The sequence below is a fragment of the Corythoichthys intestinalis genome, chromosome 4 (genome assembly GCF_030265065.1).
Source record: "Corythoichthys intestinalis isolate RoL2023-P3 chromosome 4, ASM3026506v1, whole genome shotgun sequence".
Lineage (NCBI taxonomy): Eukaryota > Metazoa > Chordata > Actinopteri > Syngnathiformes > Syngnathidae > Corythoichthys > Corythoichthys intestinalis.
Genome location: NC_080398.1, coordinates 27517251 through 27538588, shown reverse-complemented (window position 1 = coordinate 27538588; position 21338 = coordinate 27517251). Strand labels below are relative to the sequence as shown.

Sequence of the window (21338 nt, the reverse complement as noted above, 5' to 3'; positions counted from 1 at the left end):
TCAACGTAGCAATCAGACTTTTTGGCCGCTATTAAAGCTGATGAAAGCATAATAATGAGCACTTATAATTTTGTATTTCGTGTTGCACTTTGCCAAGAATTCTACCCAAAATTTACAGGAAGTTCAAATGTTCAGTTGAATACTTCCCCTTATTGCAATTCTCTATCTTCAACATACATCTTAAAACATCTCTGCCCATTTCCTTTTACCATGATTAGACACTTTTAAGGTAAAAACCTATTCTCCCCCATATCACACAACTTTTCAGCCAATCAGGTAAAAACTTGTCGTATTGTCACACATTTTGACTGGATAACTTTTCAGCCCCTCAGCTCCAGTGAGTACTCTTCTAAAAAACCTGAAAGTTAGCAAAAGAGAAGAAAGAAAACACGGAGATGCAGAACATTAACACAAAGAAAAAGCAGTTTAAGGAGGAAACTGGAGCCAACGAAGCCATGTTGGAAAACAATCGGGAAGAAAACCTCTATGCACTTGCGCATACCCCGCATAGTAAGTACAAAACATTATTTTGTGCTATTGTCATAACACGCATTGGATAGAATAATAATAATAATAATAATACATCAAACTTCTATAGTGCTTTTTTGGACACTCAAAGACGCTTTACATAACATAGCACATAAACAGAAATGAAATGAATAGAAATAGAAATGAAAGTCTTTGCCTGTTTCTTTCGAAGCGATGTCACCATACTTAAGTTTGCACTTAACTATCACTGTGATTGCACTACTAATGCCACAACAGTGTCACATCCATTTCATTGAGCAATATGTTCACAGACATCTGACTCAGGCACTGCATAATCTGGTTACTGTATATGTAATAATTATTACATTATAGCATTTTTGCACTGTTACATCAATATCATAAGCTACAGTATCATTTGCACTTTCGACACCACACATGAACAAATCTTTGCTAATTCCAACTAGCAAAATAACTTATTTTTCACCAATAAATGAATATAAATAACATAACCAGCTTTGCTAACTCACCTCACATGGACACACACTTGGCCAAGAACCAGACACACACTTTTAGAGCTCTTTTGACCCTTGTTTGGGTTGTAAGTCTTAATACCTATATACAGTGAGGCAAATAAGTATTTAGTCAACCACCAATTGTGCAAGTTCTCCTACTTGAAAAGATTAGAGAGGCCTGTAATTGTCAACATGGGTAAACCTCAACCATGAGAAACAATGTGGGGGGAAAAAACAGAAAATCACATTGTTTGATTTTTAAAGAATTTATTTGCAAATCATGGTGGAAAATATGTATTTGGTCAATACCAAAAGTTCATCTCAAAACTTTGTTATGTACCCTTTGTTGGCAATAACGGAGGCCAAACGTTTTCTGTAACTCTTCACTCTTCGCTTGGTGTAAAGAAATCAACTGTGGGAGCAATTATTAGGAAATGGAAGACATACAAGACCACTGATAATCTCCATCGATCTGGGGCTCCATGCAAGATCTCACCCAGTGGCGTCAAAATGATAACAAGAACGGTGAGCAAAAATCCTGAACCACACGGGGGGACCTAGTGAATGACCTACAGAGAGCTGGGACCACAGTAACAAAGGCTACTATCAGTAACACAATGCGCCGCCTGGGACTCAAATCCTGCACTGCCAGACGTGTCACCCTGCTGAAGAAAGTACACGTCCTGGCCCGTCTGCGGTTCGCTAGAGAGCATTTGTATGATCCAGAAGAGGACTGGGAGAATGTGTTATGGTCAGATGAAACCAAAATAGAACTTTTTGTTAGAAACACAGGTTCTCGTGTTTGGAGGAGAAAGAATACTGAATTACATCCGAAGAACACCATACCCACACTGTAAAAAATTTCAGCTTAAAATAACGGTAAAGAGCTGGCAGCAGGGTTGCCATTCATATACTGTTCTTCTACAGTCTTGGTAATGTAAAAATGTTTCACAGTAATAGTCCGTAATCTAGAAAAACAGTTGATTCCTGTATTTATAGAAAACACAGTAAAAGTCCATCAGCAGGATTGCCATTACCAGACTGTTATTTTACAGTCTTGGTAATATATAAATATTTAATAGTCTGTAATCCAGGAAAAACTGTATATTCCTGTATCACCAGAATTCACAGTAAAGAGCAGGCAACTGAGGAGCTGCAGTATGCTGCATTTTTAACGATGTACTGTGTTTTAACAGTATTATTTGGGAAAATGACTTTACTGTCCATGAATGCATATATTTCTGTCTAGCACAGAAAAAAATGCGGGTGTTAGGTTCGAAACAGAACAGGTTTTATTTCATCGTGTTGGCATGCAGTGAAAACTGACAGGAACTAGAGAGATGGTGCAGTCGGGTCATGTAGGTCAGGCTGGAGATCTGGCGTAATCGGGTCAAGCAGGACAGGCTGGGTCAGAAGTGGTGATCGGTCAAGGACAAACGACGAGCAGGAGTGTGCTGAATCGTTGATGAACTGATACCGAGGCCGTGCCTTTCTTTTTTCTTTTATTTGAGCAATGTGGAAACCTTTCTCCATTAGGTGAAAACCTTCAATAAACAATACAAAAAGAAAATGTCAACAGTTGCATTTGACTAAACAATTCAACATTAACGGTGAATCTCTAGCACTTAAACTACAACTATTTTAGAACAGTCAATTAACTCTTTAAATTGCACACAGTCAATAACATTTCAAATTACAATAAATCTCACTTTTTAAAATATTTAAACTTTTATACCATAAAAGGACAAATTCATTAAATTACATTGTTTTAATTAACACAACAACAAGAAGTGAAAGCTAGAATACATTAAAGGGTATGTCATGCCCTGGGAAAATGTTAATATTCCATCATTTATCCATAAACGCATGCCTTTTGAATTCATATCATGCCACTTCGTGTAATTACACACAAGAAAATGAGACAAATTTGGCTCGATTGTCAAGCTAAAACGACCGGCGCCCGAGATCTGGCAGATTGTGTGCGTGACGTCACGACAAGTGAAGAGTGCCACCGGCCACTAGGGGGGCAGCGCCTGTCTGCATCAATATAATTCCTTCTAGTGAGGGGAGAATTAGGGGTGTTTTGAGCTGTTTATGCTGATGCATTGTGTTCGTCCTGCACATATTCCAGGTTCCCTCATAAAGAAACACCCCTCGTTGTCAATAAAAGAGAATTCAGAATTGACAGTGAGGGGTGTTTCTTCAACAAGAAAAAGGCTCAGTGCTCTAATACTGAATAGCGGCGATGATGGCAGACAATTTCGGTTCTAGTTTCAGCGACGAATCCGACGTAGAAGGACGTAACGAATGTTCATCTAATGGTGACGAGGAGAGTTACGAAGCTTTAATCGGTGTTTTAGGTTACCAATTGGAGCCCAAGTGAACGCCAATGCAGCTTAATGAAACGGTCATTGAGGGGAGCAATGGCACTGATGAAACATCGGCAGCAGATCGTGTGGGAAACACCAATGATTTGTTTTGCATTTCTTTTTTGAAGCTGATACACTGTGACTGCAAAATAAAGGAATGCATAGAATAATTATCATTTATTGCGCTATCATAGCTTTTCGCTCTGCCAACAGACACAAATATGAATGGGATCAGAGGATTTGTTCTATATATTTTACGAACGATAATTTATACATGTGTCCAGTCCTGTATCCAATGCGTGACATTTTTTTATTATAAAAGAGTACTCACTCTGGCCATTTCGAGCTTGGCTGCTCCCCTCCTTTGCTTAGCCTTAGCCTCCTTTGCCAGTCATCGTCCTCTTTCTTGATATCTCAGGACATTTAGGTGGCTGCGCGTGTATGGTCGGCACCGCATCTCCTTTGAGCAGCAATCTTTTAGCAAAACCCGATTTCACTTGTCCATAGTTCGAGAAGCTTTCAGGTGGAAAATAGAAAACCGTGCCGGAGGCTGTGTCTAGAAAATTAGCCCTCTTTGCACGGACGAACTTTACCCATTGTCTGCGTAGTCCAGCTTTTTTTTTCGCGTTCAGGAACTCATGGATTCTATATTCCGATAAATAGCTATTTGTACACCACATAGCACAGCAGTTTTGAACCATTCAAGTGATGTTTTGGTCAAACAAACCCGAACGCGACTCTCTCGTCGATAAAAAACAATGGCACCTGGCTCCGCCTCGACTTTCATTCACTTGTCGTGACGTCCCCGCCCCATTCGGCTGTTTCCGGAACACTTTCGGAAATGTTCGTCATTTTCGATCTATTTTCGATAATTGCTCATTAATGTGATTGATTTTTTTGTTAACTTTATCAATATTTGTTATCTTGGCACATAACGATTCTATTGATGTCTCACACCCCCTTTGCCGCTACATACCCTTTAAATGTCAATGTCAATATCAAACCAGTGTCTCAAATCCCAAATTACCCTTAAAATATATACTACAATTGTCCAAACATTTCCACCGGTGAGTCAAGCCATGTGGTAATGGCCGCTGCTGGCACATTTCATCTTTTAATTCTGCTGCTTACCGGCTGCCTCTCTGGTTATCTTTTGCCAACGTCTCCAGCTGCACAGAACTGCAAGTTTCAATAGACCCTACCCACGTGACGTCACAACTCCGCTCTCCTGAATAGTACCGCCCACTTGTCCGTCAAAACATAGTGTTAACCTGTTACGGCTACGTACATTTCTCCTATTTATGGCGTGTTTTTCTGCTCCTTAACATTAATAATCAAAATGGTGAAGGCGTGTGTGGCTGTTGGTTGCACTAACAGAGAAGATGGAAGGAGAGACTTGAAGTTTTACCGTATTCCGAGGGATCCAAAGAGGAGAGCGAAATGGACGGCTGCAATTCGACGTGAAAACTGGGCACCAAAAAATCACCACAGACTATGTAGTAGTCATTTTATATCCGGTAAGATGCATTTAAGATATACTTAGAGGGTTTTGGGCTGACAAATAACCACAATTAAGATCATTGCGAGGCTAATCGCCGACAACATACAACGTAGTACGACATAGTTTCAAATTCAAAATGTTTGTGACTTCCCTTTCTTCCACCATCGTTATTTTTTGAATAATATTTAGCTGGTACCAAGTGAAAGAAACTGGCCTCGTCTACGGGGCTGACAAATAACCACAATTAAGATCATTGCGAGGCTAATCGCCGACAACATACGACGTAGTACGACATAGTTTCAAATTCAAGATGTTTGTGACTTCCCTTTCTTCCACCATCGTTATTTTTTGATTAATATTCAGCTGGTACCAAGTGAAAGAAACTGGCCTCGTCTACGGGGCTGACAAATAACCACAATTAAGATCATTGCTAGGCTAATCGCCGACAACATACACGTATGTATGTAGTGAGAGTGCTATCGCTAAACCATATAAACATTAAAAGCCTTAACTCCATTGACAAATGACATGAAATACATTAGACTTGACAGTGGATGTTAGCAATAACAAAAGATTTTGAATTGAAAATTTCGTAACTCACCTTTCCAAGCACAAGATAGATTCCTGCCAAACGAGGACCTGTTTCACCCAACCAGCAACGAAGTATTTATAAGCCTCCAAGCTCTTGAAGTTTTTCAAATTTTCGTGGGAATAGGCTGATTTTGTGTGGACAAGATAATTGTAAATATCAGCGTAGCAGATGTCAGGCAGACAGGGTGAAGACAGTGGGTCGAAAAACATCGATTTGGGCATCAAATATGGATCTGGCGACTGTATAGAACGAAGCTTTTCCACATAACGCCTTTTATGCAACACATCCAGCGAGTTTACGGCATCAGAAAGCACCGGGTCTTCCATGAAATGCATTTTAAATTCCTCAATCAATTGAAAACAATGCTAATACAGAGACAAAATGACGGACAAGTGGGCGGAACCACACAGCGAGCACGTGGTTTTGTGACGTCGGTTGGTAGGGTACATAGCCAAAACAGGGTGCCATCTTCCTTTCCTGGTTTTAGCTCTGGGTTGCTTATGGGTTGATTGGCCAATCTCTTCCAGCTGTGCATCGTTTCCATAGTGCTTGCATGCCGGTGATTTTCCAGTTCACGCCCTCAATGCTTTTTTTCTCAATGTTTATCAGGGTTTGACTTTACAATGGTTGAAAAATAATTGTCCATGTTGTTCTTCAATATGAAGAAGTAAGAGTTTGTTAAAAAAAAAAAAAAAAATTGAAGCAAAAAAGCACCTGTCTAATTTACTCCAAATGTAAACATTGGTCACATGTGTGACGTGGGGACAAAGTTTGTTGCAGCCAGTGACGTTTCCACAGTAATTCACCGCCATACCACTAGATTGGTGTGGCTTTGTCTTTGTATGGTTTTGGGGGACTCTTGTCGAATTCCTTTAATTTTCCACCGGTCATTGACAACAATGGCAATGGAGATGGAACGTGTGCATTTGCAGCTGCAGCTAATTAATATTAAACAACAAATGTTGTCAATACAAATGTTGAAGCGTAGGCGACACAGAAGTCGTTTGCGAATGTTTGAAATGGTGTTGTTGCTGCGCTGAACCGGAAACAATGTTTTGAGCGGACCAATCACAGTCCTTCGACGTTCACGTCACGCGCGTTGATGTGATGTATAGTCAGGACTTTTTAGAGGTGCACATCAGGCTATGGCGTAGGGTTGTAATCGGGTCTGCGTTAATGGCATAGGTCTGCCGTCACCGCTACGCAGAAGCATAAATCAGCCTTCAGGGTGATGAAATGCTACAATTTTAGGAGAAGGGCCAGTTTAGATCAGAGTGGGGATACAACAAGAAACATAACATATGAGTAGAATAGAATGGAGGCGACGTCAAATAATATAATAATATAGCGGAAAGGCCAACCAAACATCCAGTCTGGTGTTTGCGTCGATGTGATTGTGTTGTAGTCTGAGGCGCAACACCCATACATCATCCGGTACAGCTAACGCTAATGCATATAGCTAACATTTGCAACATCAAAATTTAAAACTACTAACAATCAAATCACATAATAAATTTATTAAATAAATATTAATATAAATAGAGAAATAATTAAAAATAAATTTTATCGTATTGTAACTCCACTGTTTGATACATATGAGACACTTTTATTTATTTCCCAAAAAAATTCTCTCAGCTGCATCTTTTGCAAACCAATAGAAAACTGCCCTCTACTGGCACTCCAGAGGAATTAACATCAATACTATATATTGCAATCTAGCATCGAGGTAACCCTCAACCTCAGTTTAATATAAAACATTTTAGGCAATATGAGTAAGACTTAATTAATTTACCATTTATAAATTGGTACACATAAATCCCAATATAAGTTGAACAACAACCAATGAAGAGCAGCAAATTTCATCTAAAGTCATCCTCTGAAGAGTCTCCAACATCCAAATTATGGGTAATTAGGTCCTCCAGGATTTGATGGCAAATTATTTGCGGAGTCTAGTTATTTTAATTTAAATTGGCAAAAAACATAGTCTATATTGCCACAATGCTCCAAATTTCCAGTCAAAACTCAGTTTCCAAAAAATACGTTAGTGTCATGTAATTGAAACATTAACATACCGTTTACAGCATACAATGTTGGTAACCCACAATGCATTGCTTGCTACCCACAATGCATTGCTAACTACAGTAATAAACTGTTTAAACTGTTCAAAATTGGCCGTAAATTTACAGCAATTTTTTACAGTGCACTGTGAAGCATGGGGCAGGAAACATCCTGCTTTGGGGCTATTTTTCTGCAAAAGGACCAGGACGACTGATCTGTAAAGGAAAAAGGAAAGAATAAATGGGGCCATGTATCGAGAGATTTTGAGCGAAAATCTCCTTCCATCAGCCAGGGCATTGAAGATGAGACGTGGCTGGGTCTTTCATCATGACAATGATGCCAAACACACAGCCAGGGCAACAAAGGAGTGGCTTTGTAAGAAGCATTTCAAGGTCCTGGAGTGGCCTAGCCAGTCTCCAGATCTCAACCCATAGAAAATCTGTGGAGGGAGTTGAAAGTCCGTGTTGCCCAACGACAGCCCCAAAACATCACTGCGCTAGAGGAGATCTGCATGGAGGAATGGGCCAAAATACCAGCTACAGTGTGTGAAAAGCTTGTGAGGAGTTACAGAAAATGTTTAGCCTCCGTTATTGCCAACAAAGGGTAGATAACAAAGTATTGAGATGAACTTTTGGTATTGACCAAATACTTATTTTCCACCATGATTTGCAAATAAATTCTTTAAAAATCAAACAATGTGATGTTCAGTTTTTTTTCTTTTTTTCTCCACATTCTGTCGCTCATGGTTGAGGTTTACCCATGTTGAAAATTACAGGCCTCTCTAATATATTCAAGTGGGAGAACTCGCACAATTAGTGTTTGACTAAATACTTATTTGCCCCACTGTAAATCAGCCATCTGCCTCTACAGGGTGAGCCAAAAAAAAGTTTACACTCAGTTGACTGCTTGTTTAAAAGCCATCGAAACATATCTAAATAGGTTGTCATGCTTAAGTGATTCATTAAGGTCACTCAATGCAGCTGGTAATCTCTCGTCTCTACAATTCCTGTGCTTCTGCTGAAAATGAAGAAAACTTTAGCTGTACCTGAATTGCTGCATGCCGGTCTGACACCTACTGAGATTGCAGCAAATCTGAGAATATCCAGATGTGCAGTCTACAAAGTTAAAAAGAAGCTGAAAGATACTGGAACAGCCTCACGAAAACCTGGGTCTGGAAGTGCCCGATCTGTGCGGACCAAAAAGTTGATTGACATGGTGATTTGTGGCCACTCCAGAGTCCAGATCTCAATCCCCTGGATTATAGCATATGGGCAACTGTGGAGGACAGTGCCTGTAAGAAGCCACAAACTTCTGTGGCAGCCTTGGAGAGGTCCATTGTTAGATCTTGGGAAAAGATGACAGCATCCTACATAAAGAAGACCTGTCAAGCGTTCCGTAGGCGCCTGGAGGCTGTTGTGACACTTAAGGGAGGACACATTGAAAAATAGAGTGTACTGTACATGTTCTTTACAATAATGTATAATTTGTGATTAAATTCTAATTCTAAGATGAATAAACATGGCATTTAAGTTGTATTATGGCAGTGTAAACTTTTTTTTGGGTCACCCTGTAGTCTAAGTTCTGGAAATTGTCATTTACGCACTGTTATATTACCATTATATCACCACTTGCTGCTAGTCACTTATTCACTTTATTTCCAATCGGTGTACACTGTAACCTGTACCTGTAACTGTAACCTAAGTTTTGTTTAATGTGGTGCATGTTATGGCCAAGCTTTAAATCTCTGTTGTGATCTGCAATGACAATAAAGACTTTCTATTCTATTCTATTCTATTCTATTCTATTCTATCGACCCTCCAAAATGCATACTGTTTCCATCTTAAATTGTGGTTTGGAGAAAGAAAAAGCAGCTGGATCAAGTCACTACGCTCGCCTGCAAAAGCCATCTGAAGATATGTATTCAACTGTTGTAAAAACAGGTAGACCCAATTGCATAATGTGTATTTGAAGTACCTTTGTTTGTTAAAAACAAATAATTAAAAGAAGAAATTGTGAAGTTGACAATAAAGGTTTTCTATTCTATTCTATTCTATTCTATTCTATTCTATTCTATTCTATTCTATTCTATTGACCCTCCAAAATGCATACTGTTTCCATCTTAAATTGTGGTTTAGAGAAAGAAAAAGCAGCTGGATCAAGTCACTACGCTCGCCTGCAAAAGCCATCTGAAGATATGTATTCAACTGTTGTAAAAACAGGTAGACCCAATTGCATATTGTGTATTTGAAGTACCTTTGTTTGTTAAAAACAAATAATTAAAAGAAGAAATTGTGAAGTTGACAATAAAGGCTTTCTATTCTATTCTATTCTATTCTATTCTATTCTAGGTAGCACTTTACAATAAGGGTACCTTGATTAACATTAGTTAATATTTAGGCCTATACAGGGTTAAGGTTTGTTAACTTCAGCATTTATAATTTCTTAGCTAAGGGACACATGTGTTACACTTTACAATAAGGGTCCCAAAAACATTCAGTAATGGTTAATTAAGGTTATGGGGGGGGACTTAAGCATTTATAATTTCTTAGCTAAGGTACACATGTGCTACACTTTACAATAAGGGTCCAAAAAACATTCAGTAATGGTTAATTAAGGTTAAGTAATACTCATGAGGTACGTTCACGTGAAATAATACCATACTTAAGGTTAGGTTAGCAACACTGAAGCACTCACAGAGCAATGTTTCTCATTTTAAAATAGCAATCATTTACTAGTACCGGTATACATTAATAACTATTTATTAATGCACTAATGTATATGTGAATTAATCTTAAGTATTTTTGGACCCTTATTGTAAAGTGTAGCACATGTGTCCCTAAACTAAGAAATTATAAATGCTTAAGTTCCCTTCCTTAACCTTTATTAACCATTACTGAATGCTTTTTGGACCCTTATTGCAAAGTGTAGCACAGGTGTCCCTTAACTATGAAATTATAAATGCTTAGGTTAACAAACCCTAAGCCTAAACCTAAACCCTAACCCTATATAGGCCTATATATATATATATTTTTTTTTTGTAATTTACCAAACTATTAGTTACAATATATTACTAAATGTTAAACAAGGGATTATATGAATTATGGTAATGTTACTTAAACATTATTTATTCTCTTAAAATGCATTAACTAATGCATTAATTCATGTTAATCAATATATTAATAACGGTTAGATAAGGGATTAAATGAATTATTGTCATGTTACGTAAACATTAGTTATTGTCCAAAAATGCATTAACTAATGTTAATTAAGGGACCCTTATTGTAAAGTGTTATTCTATTCTATTCTATTCTATTCTATTCTATTCTATTCTATTCTATTCTATTCTATTCAACTTCTTTTGACTCCCAAAAAATCCGCATACTGTTTCCATCTTGAATTGTGGTTTAGAGAAAGACGCAGCAGCTGGATCAAGTCACTACGCTGGTCTGCAAAGGCCATCTGAAGATATCTATTCAAACATTGCAAATACAGGTAGACCCAATTGCATAACGTGTGTTTCAAGTATTTGATATTTGTTAATAAAAATATATGAATAAAAGAGAACATTTAGGAAATTTTAAGTGCTAACGTGCCTCAGCATGAATAGGTTAATAAGAAAATGACAGAAGTTTCTTTGAAAAAAAGAATTCTAATGAGACTATGAAGGCCTCAAAAGCAGAAGTTTTGGGATTTTGTTTTGCGTTACAATTGCTGTCAGCAATTTGCCTACAACCAAGTTTCTTATTTACAAAATTACAGTGTTTTTTCCACAACTATATTATGTAGATTCGCTGAGTCTGCTCAGACAACAACATCCACAGCGTTTCAGAAGTTGACCTTACAGAGCAAATGACTATTTTTGGTCTTTGAAAAACTTCAAATATGAGCAAATATTCTATATTTTGAAATGTAGTTATCATAATTGTATTTTTTGTCTTCAGAAATTATAAATACATTGATAAATTCTTGAAATGTGACTGAAAACTAAGTTAATTAAATCACAATGAGGAAAAACAGAATTACACACTATTTTTTCCCCATTCAACTTTATTTGAATCGGAAAGACTGGCGGGAAGCTGTGAATGCTCAAGTTTCAATGTCATTGACGGGGTTTAGACGTCCAATCCAAATAGATTGGACGCAAGCGCTGTCAATGGCAGCTAATAAATTACATATATGCCCAATAAAGGTTAGCAAAAAAAAAAAGTCATGATTCCTGCATCAAATGTCTAATCCATCTATATGTCTCTTGTCAGCCAAAACAGCCCAAAGTACTGTGAGACCGTACAAAGTTGCATGCTTGATCCTGAGTGTACTCTGCTTGGTGCTGCTCCTGGTCGTCATTGTGCTCATTGTGAAAAGTGAGTTTTGCCTGGAAAGAGTTACTTTTTTCATGGAAATTAGGCATCAGTAGCATGTACAGCTGGGAATTCCTTTATTGTAAAATGTTGCCAAAACTCAAATAGGATTGGGGTAAAGTAAATTTAGTTAGGTTAGCAGTTAGGATTCACCGATCTTTATATTATAAATGTATTTTCATTTGTTTGATTTTGAATATATTAGAGTGGGAGGGGGCAAACTCTAGAAACCATGATTTATCAGCACGTATTTGGAAATTTTGAGGGGGGAGTGGGGGAAATAAATTAAAAACAAATTTTACCCAGTGATGTGGGTTTGTTGAGAGAAAAGACACAAACTAAGGCTAGGTTCAGACTGTAGGTCTTCATGCACAATTCCAAATTTTTTGTCATATCTGTTTTTTTGGTGTGCCCGTCCAGACTGCTGTTTTCCATTGAGCTCGTTTAAGTATTATATTATAGGAGTCTTGTCCCTTGAAGGAATTCAGCCCCCCGGTAAGCCTGTCGCAATATGCAATAATTCCATTTATCGCGCGATATATAAAAATGAAGGCGGTAATTTTTCTGCTGCGATTTATCGCCTCGCGTGCAGGTGCGTGCGTGCGGCAGACGTGCTGTTAAAAGTTCGTTACCAACTGCGCAAAATGCATCTTCGTTCCAGGTCCGGCGAAAACTAGCGGCGGAGCCAATCGTTCCCATTATATCCTATTGTTCAACGTATACCGGCCGCGTCAGTGCTCAGGAGTGACTGTGGACCATCTACGGCGCGCCGGTGTTGTTGACGTGTGGGCGCTCCCGTCAGGAGTGACATTTCACGCGGGGCGGCTATTTTTCGGCACAACGCTGGATATTTACAACGAAGTCCGCCAAAACATTGTTACCGACTTGGCTGCAACGAATAACCTCACTTTGACAACGAACAGCTGAATGAAATTAAGAGCGCTGTGCTTCAAACTCGTCCTGTTTATGAAAGCCTTCATATGCTGGTGTTGTGTAGTAATGAGCAGACGTGACTTAAGCGGCGCTTGCTAACTTTTTTAATGCGCGGTTGCGTGCACACACTAGATATCATGAAAAGGCAAACTAGATGTGCTACGTCCCATGCCATTGGCTACGTGAGCCCAGAGTGATTATGGGACATGTAGTCCATATACTACATCGATGAATTCTAAACTGTCATTTGTCACATGAGGTTAAGAAGGCCAAATCAATCCATACCAGTGACTATAGATAATGTTGCAAATATTGCTAATTCAGTACGTGACACAGATGGATTCGGACCATAAATAGGATGTCTTGCTCATGTAGTAAACCTAGCTGCTAAGAGAGCTGTAGCAATCAACGGTGTGCCCTGCCTCACTTTACAAACAGTAAAGATTGTTCTCAGCACTTTTATACAATTTTTTTTCATATCAGTAAGAAGTAAGCACGTAAATATTATGCACTAAAATGCATGTTTATATGATGGCAATTTAATTTTTGCTCGTTAGCAAAAAGCAAAAAATACAATTGTTTTTTTTTTGTTTTTTTTTACAGAGCATTAAATGTATTGAATCGGATCGAAAATCGTGTCCCCCCCTATCAAAATTCGTACCTATCCATGACTTAACTGTATACTTTTCGTTGGATTAAACTCCTAAGTACTCAACCATGGACTCAAATGCACTCTACTCTTGGGAGGGATGATGTGACATGGGTTAGGATTAGGACATCATGGGACATTAAAGTGACTTCAGAACGAGTATGTAGCAGCAATTAAGCAAATTTATTGTATTTTCCTTTATTGAATAATTTATATTTTTAGACAACATGCAGAGAAATATGGTGTTCCTAAAACTTCCAACCATTATCAAGGACTTTACACAAAAATCAAGCATTTCCCAAACCTTGAAAACTCAACAGTAAAATCCAAACATTTTCAATGATTTCAAGCACCCGTACCCAAGCCCGTCAACAATGGTGGGGGGCAACCGGATATGTTGTCCCAGGCCTCCGGACCATAGGGGCCCCTGAATGACCCTTAATTTATTTTACTTTACATTCACATATTTCTTTTTTATTTAAATCATTGTCTGATTAAATATTATGTTCTACTCGATATATACTTAAAAACTTTAACATATTAATATTTCAAATATATACATATTTTTTCATATTATTTTTTCTTTTTTTTTGCACAACAACCCCCCCACAACCTTCTCTTTATTAGCAGAGAATGGTTTGGCCCGCTTTGGCGCACTCAAGGGTACACTAAGTACGTGCCATGAAGTGGGAAATTAAAATATGTCATTGTTATAAACTCTAAACATGGCGAGTCGTCATAAATCGGGTGCCCAGAAAAGAAAAGAAAAAAGAAAAAGGGATGAAGATCATAGAGGTGAACGAGAAAAAATGAAGTGGGACAAGAAGCCAGAGAATTAGGGCTAGAGTTGGCTGTGGACGGTGATGTCGATAATTGAACAACAGCCGCTAACACTGAACGTTTACATTCACAATCACCGTGACCAAAGCGTGATTCGAGTCTGTCACTGGCCGCTTGTAGCCTATTGAGCTGCGGTGTGATAAGACATGCTGCTCGCGTTGAGCCGAGGAGAGAGAAGATGATGGGAAATCAGCGATATATGTTAGTCTGTGGGGAACAGGTGCACAAGGCGTTGACAGTGACTGTAGCTGGAGGAGAGCAAGCCTTCAGTAAAATGAAAATAATAATAATGAAAATAATTAAAAAAAAAAAAAAAAAAAAACTACCCATGCATCACTATATCACAGGGCAGGCTGAGAAACCTAGCCATGCTATCCATTGAGCGTGAGCTTGCTCAAAAACTGGATTTCACTGATGTTATAAATGACTTTGCTGTCCAAAAAGTCTTGGCGCATCACTTTTTGAGGGCTTGATAACCCCTGGGACGTGGAGGGGGCAGGCACAGGATGTTTAGTTATACCGTTTTGTTGCTTAGCAGGCAGGCATAGCACTCTCAGTTGTATTGTATTGTAGCCTACATGGGAAAATAGATGGAAATTGTTTGTTTATATTGTGTCACATTACGGTCTGTTAAATTTAACTGTCCATCTCAAATTAGATAATTTGAAAATTTACACTGTCATTGCTTGCAAAGCGTTAAAAGTACTGCGTATGTTGTCGTGACAAGCCGGTGGCAGGGGTGGGGTGGGGGGACCCTATAATGGTCTTTGGTCCCCGGCCCCTGCAAGTCTGTTGACAGCCCTGCCCGTACCAACCCTGCATGTTTTACGAGATCGTTGTCTCCATGTTATGCTGCTTATAACGCCTCCTCAACCTTTATCTGAAATATTAGTGAAATGTGGTTTCACAGTTTATCCGAAAAACCAAGCCAGCTGGATTCAGGAGACATGCGACAAAGACCAGTGCAGTGCTTTGACACCTCAAGATGAACACCGATGTAAGTGCCACACAAGTAAAGCTTAATATATCGGTGCTGTACATTTACATTGGCCTTCTTTTCACAAATGACATGCTGCTTCATGTAGTTCGCTGCTGCTACCCGTGCCCTCGCGGGTGGGTGAGGCTAGACCAGTCCTGTTTCTTCTTTTCCACATTCAACCTGAGCAAGCCTGAGAGCGAGAGCTACTGTACAAGGAAAGGTGGACATCTGGCCATAATCAAAAGTGCCAAAGTGCAGGTGGTCTTCACGCTTTTGACACCACTGGTGAACATTTTTTTGCTGATGCTAATTAACAAAAAAAAATTAACAATATAGATAAATCTTCTAAATAGGATAAATAACAGACGCACACTTTTAGAGCTCTTTTGACACGTGTCTGGTTTTAATTTAAAAGTTTTAAACAAATGACGTCAGAATGAAAAAATGAAATGACTGAAAAAATTGGCGTCTGTAAAAAAGTCACGGATATCATCTCATAACTATCGCTTAATTGTATTTTTTTCATTACTGTCGCATTTTCCCCAATATTTTTATGATACATAATCGATCCAAAGAAAAATGGAAAAAAACGTTTAAAAGGGTAGGGATATGAAAATGAAGATCTCGACCGCTACTTGATTTCTGCGATTTCTGCATCGCGAGCCTTGGTATATTACCATGTTTCACCCTTAAAATTCCCCAAAAATCCGGCTGTAGCCATTCACAGCTGTGTCTTGACACTCGGTGATACATGTTACATGGAGTTTTTGGATCCAAAAGAGGTAGATACGCGATAATATATCGTTAATATCGTTATGTCTTTAATTCTGCTCTCGCCTCCAGAAAGGGTTTTGCTGTTTAAAAAAAAAATTATAATTTTTTTTTTAAATGCCCTCCTGTTCAAAATTTTTCTTCCCCCAGAAAATTGAGATGTTAAGCTTTCCAATGATGTAGGACAATTTTGATAAATGGCCAAATTGGGGGTCTGAGAGCGGAACTTCAAGTCACCTGAGTGTTTTCCGCCATATATATAATACAGTACTAGTCAGAGCCTCTGACTAACTGACTTCTAACTCAGAGGTGGGTAGTAACTCATTTACTCCGTTATATTTACTTAAATTTTTGAGAAAAATGTACTTTTTAGAGTAGTTTTACCACGCAATACTTTTTACTTTTACTTGAGTAGATTTGTGAAGAAGAAACAATACCCTTATTCTGCTACTTTGGGCTAAAGTAGATTTGTTACATTTTTCGTCTTCATTCCACATTTCGACTTTATTTTTGCTAGAGATACTGACAGTGGCTGTCCGTCTTACCAATGAGACGTCGCAACAATAAACACATGACTCCATTACAGTGATCCCTCATTTTTCGCGGTTAATGGCGACCGCCCCCACCCTGCAACAATCGAAAATCTGCAAAGTGGAAGCAGAGCTTATTTACATTCATTTTTTGGGGGGTTTTATGTTTTTGTTGTTGGTATAGTCACTGCATTTAATTAGATTTAGCATTGGAAAGAGATTAATATAAGACTTGTTTTTTCATTTTTCTTCCCCCAAAGTATCTTTTTTTTTTTTTAACAAGAATAACGTAGCAAAATGATTGTTTTTATTAAATGCTTCATTGAGTGAGTCCACTGAAATCCGCTCATGCTGCTCACTTACACACACACGCACACGCCCACACACCCCCACACACACACAAACGCACACACACAATCAGTTGCCACAGCACATTACCACTAGTGTTTAAAAAGCTCATACATTCGGCGCCTTTCAAGGTAGTTCTCGCAAGCTTCTCTGGCAAGATCAAAGTTTCAGAGCTGTCACTCATCGTTAACTTTAACGAGCAGCTGCTTGGTGAGCAAGAAAAGCAGCAGGAAGGAGAGGTGGGAGGCTGTATGTGATCGGTTTGGGACATCTCTGTGAAATACTAAATTTATTTATTTTATTTTTTTTTATTGGGGAAAAAATCGGCAAGGGACTGAGGGCGCGAAATAGCGAGGAATCACTGTATACCATCCAGAGGTAACAATTTTTTTTCTCCGCTAGAGGGCACTCATGCTGTGTTGTTCTGGGCTGAATTCGATAAATTTTTCTATCATCTTTTGGCGTAGTAGGTTATATTACTGTATAATAATAACAGATTTTTCGCTTCGAAAAACGAAAACAAGACTGAGACGTCACTCGGTTTGGGTTAGCATGTCGGCTAGCTGTCAAAGGTCCTGGTTTGTTTACGCTCTCCGAAGCCGGGGCAGGGAAGCGACAAAAGCCGGCTAACTCCGGTGGCATAAAATATCGTTCAGGAGGTGCCAAGAAGTCGACAGTTTTGACCATTATGGAGTAATTTTGCCATGTCCTACTGAATAAATGCATTTTTAATATTTCATATTCCATTTAGCACAAGACTGTTATATGTCATGACCATACCATTTATTCAGCAATTGTGAAAAATACTTGGATAAGAACAATACCCTGTAAAAATGTTGTAGTAGATAGATTGAAACAATGACATTTTGCTGCTCTCTTCGTCGCATTTTCCTCATCTAAATAATTCCCCCTCAATGGGCCGAATTCTAAATCAGATGAACTCATGACCCTGCTGACGTCATCCTCCTTTTGGGGACGCTAGAGCACTATAAAGGCAGGCGGGGCTAAATGGCAGATTAAAAGACTAATTTCTCGTCATCTGCGCGTTGCCAAATTGTTGTATATAGTCGAATCATCTCGAAATATGATTGTAATTCACATAATAATGTTCATGAAAGACTTTTTTTTTATCCTGTCATACGCACTTTAAGTTAAATGAGTGCCCTTTAAGGGTTTTTTTAAAAAAATCATAAAGCATGCCTAAAATTATGATTACCGTAACATCTGACGCGTGCACAATGTCCATCCAGTATGACAAGCAGGAAGGACCAAAACTTAATTGCCCGTACATAAAAAATATAAAACCCTTTTTTTTGTACAATGGAGCACTTCTACTTCGTAAACATATTGAGAAATGTCATAGATTTAAAAAGGTTTGATGTTCAGATAATAAATGATGTTGCATTATGCATTTGTGTAGACTGTGTCTCGCAAAACTCAGCGATGATGCCAATACTGGCTTTCCATTCTAGACCTTCCTGAGTGAAAGCGGGAACGGCTTGAGATACTGGTTCGGTCCACACCGAAGCGGGAATCAATGGCAATGGATCGACGGCACACCACTAAGGGAAGACGGGTATGACACGTGAGTACTGTATTTTTCGGACTTCAAATAACACTGGAGTATCAGTCACGTCAGCCCCAAAAAATGTACAGTGAAAAGGAAAAGTCTATAATTCACACTACAGTATAAATCGAAATTTTGAGTACATTCATTCCATACATTAAATAATAGGGTGAATAGGCATCTGTTAAAGTAACATACTTATATAAGTTATTGAGATAACTATAGCCTATAACAAGACAAAATAACTTGTTTACTGAACTCCGCTAATATTCCTGACTTAGGATCTGACCAACATTTTTCAAATATCAAGAAAAATCCCTATTCATTTTTTCTTTCACCAACAAATGAACAGGAAGTGATAAATACTGTATTTAAATGTAAAAGTACGATGTCTACTGACTGTCATGATATCAATATGTATTTGGTTAAAAGATTTATTTTGAATATTGCAAAACCATTAACATATACAGTATATTCAATTATCATTCCGAAGTGGTTGTTTTCCTGGAAAGATGAAAATTGCTAAAGTAATTCCACTATTCAAAGATGATAAGAAGCATTGTTTTTCCAATTACAGACCAATTTTTTCTATTGCTCCAGTTTTCAAAAATTCTGGAGAAACTGTTCAATTTTAGACTTGAAAATTTTGTTGAAAAACATCTGATAATAAATCAGGGACATTATGGATTCAGAACTAAAAGAATTACACCAATGGCAATAATTGACGCACTTGAAGAAATCACAAATGCATAGACAAAAAAAAAACACACAATTTGTGTTTTTATTGATCTTAAACAGACATTTGACACAATGAATCATTTAATTTGACTAAATAAATTAGGAAAATATGGAATTCGAGGTTTGGCTGGGTACTGGGTGAAGATTAACGGAAAGGCTACAATATGTTAAGTTGGCCAACACATATCTAGCACACTACAAATGGGTTGTGGTGTCCCTCAAGGGTCTGTGTTGGGACCTAAACTGTTCATTTTGTATATAAATGATATCTTTGACGGATCTAATGTATTAAAACTTATATCATTTGCTGACGACACCAACATATTCTATAGTAGTGATAATTATAGCGAGCTTGTTACTACCGTAAATAAGGAACTAAAAGCCATAAAGAAGTAGATGGATATAAATAAATTATCCTTAAATATTAAGAATAAAAAAGCAATACTGTTTGGTAATCTAATAGCAAATTCTGAGTTGCAAATGACTATTGAAGGTGTAACAACTGAAAAAGCAAATGAAGCAAAATATCTGGGTGTTTTTAGTTGTTATGTTACAATATGGATCCAAACACAGACTTTGAAATTAGAAGTATTTATTACAAAAAAAACGAGAACAAAGGGAGCACGCCAAAGTAACGCGAGTAAGAAAATACAACTGAGAGAGCACGCTAAGTAACGCGGGTAAGAAAATACAACAGAGAGCACGCTAGAAAACGCGGGTCAGAAAATACAACTGAGAGAGCACGCTAGAAAACGCGAGTAAGAAAATACAACTGAGAGAGCACGCCAAAATGGCGTGAATATAACAGTACAAAATTATAATTACAAAATCCCAATAAAACACAAAGGTAAATGAGATCAAACCAGAACACGATCGAAGAATGTCGGGAAGCACCAAGGGTGACGATGAGCACACAGCGGTAAGCAAAGCAGGTAACAAGCAAATGCAATAGTCCGACACTCGCAGACGGTGACAGGAGTCCTTAAATAATGAGCGCTCCAAATGTGCCACAGGTGTGCAGCACAGCCCCGCCCATCCAGCTGCATAATGTGCTGGAAAGGAAAGAAAAGAACTGAGAAGGCACATAAACATGACAGAACCCCCCCCTCAACGGACGCCCCCTGGCGGACCACCTGGTTTCAACGGATGGAGGGAGTGGAAATCCCGCAGAAGTGACGGGTCGAGAATCCAGGAGCGGGGTACCCAGGAACGTTCCTCAGGGCCGTAACCTTCCCAGTCGACCAGGTACTGCACCCCCCTACCCCTCTTCCTGGAATCGAGAATGACACGCACCGTGTACACTGGTCCACCGTCGACTATGCGAGGAGCAGGAGGAGGCACTGGCGGAGGGTTCAGAGGACAGGTGGAGACAGGCTTGAGCAGCGAGACGTGGAAAACGGGGTGAATCTTCATCGAGCTGGGAAGCTTCAGCCTGACTGCGACAGGGTTCACCACAGAGTCCACCGCGAAAGGGCCCACGAATCTAGGGCCTAGCTTCTTAGAAGTCCCAGCAAGGCGTAAATCCCGCGCCGACAGCCAGACCATCTGGCCCGGACGATAAGCTGGAGCGGGTCTCCTATGGCGATCAGCAATCAGACGGTTGCGGGCTGCCGTGCGGACAAGTGCCGCCCTAGTGTCTCTCCAGACCCTATGGGCTCTCCGCAGGTGCACCTGGACAGATGGCACAACGACCTCGGCCTCCTGAGACGGGAATAGCGGCGGCTGGAACCCATATGCGGTCATGAAAGGTGACCTCCCGGTGGCTGAGCAAACGAGGGTGTTGTGAGCGTACTCCACCCAAGGGAGGTGTGAAGACCAGGAAGCTGGGTGCAGGTGACAGACGCAACGGAGGGCGGCCTCCAGCTCCTGGTTGACCCGTTCAGTCTGCCCGTTGGACTGTGGGTGGTAACCAGAAGACAAACTTGACGTGGCCCCCAAGGCTTTGCAGAACGCTGCCCAAACCCGGGAGACAAACTGGGGGCCCCTGTCGGAGACGAGGTCACACGGGATGCCATGAGTCCGAAACACGTGCGTTACCAGCAAGTCAGCGGTTTCCAGAGCCGAAGGCAACTTTGGGAGAGCGACGAAGTGTACCATCTTGGAG

General features: G+C 39.3%; 1 protein-coding gene across 2 annotated transcripts in view; it reads left to right on the top strand.

The window, feature by feature from the left end:
* Positions 1–290: 290 nt before the first annotated feature.
* Positions 291–21338, top strand: part of LOC130915152 (CD209 antigen-like protein E) — a 37879-nt gene continuing 16831 nt past the window's right edge. Inside the window, exons 1-7 of one of the 2 annotated variants that reach the window (XM_057834959.1) lie at positions 291–510; positions 9657–9740; positions 10930–11013; positions 11778–11882; positions 15212–15298; positions 15387–15538; positions 18402–18514. In XM_057834959.1, coding sequence (XP_057690942.1) covers positions 396–510; positions 9657–9740; positions 10930–11013; positions 11778–11882; positions 15212–15298; positions 15387–15538; positions 18402–18514 — 740 coding nt within the window. In that variant the 5' untranslated portion in view covers positions 291–395. Of the gene's footprint in view, positions 511–8449; positions 9462–9656; positions 9741–10929; positions 11014–11777; positions 11883–15211; positions 15299–15386; positions 15539–18401; positions 18515–21338 lie in introns of those variants that run through there. The other variant, XM_057834958.1, reaches the window with a different exon arrangement.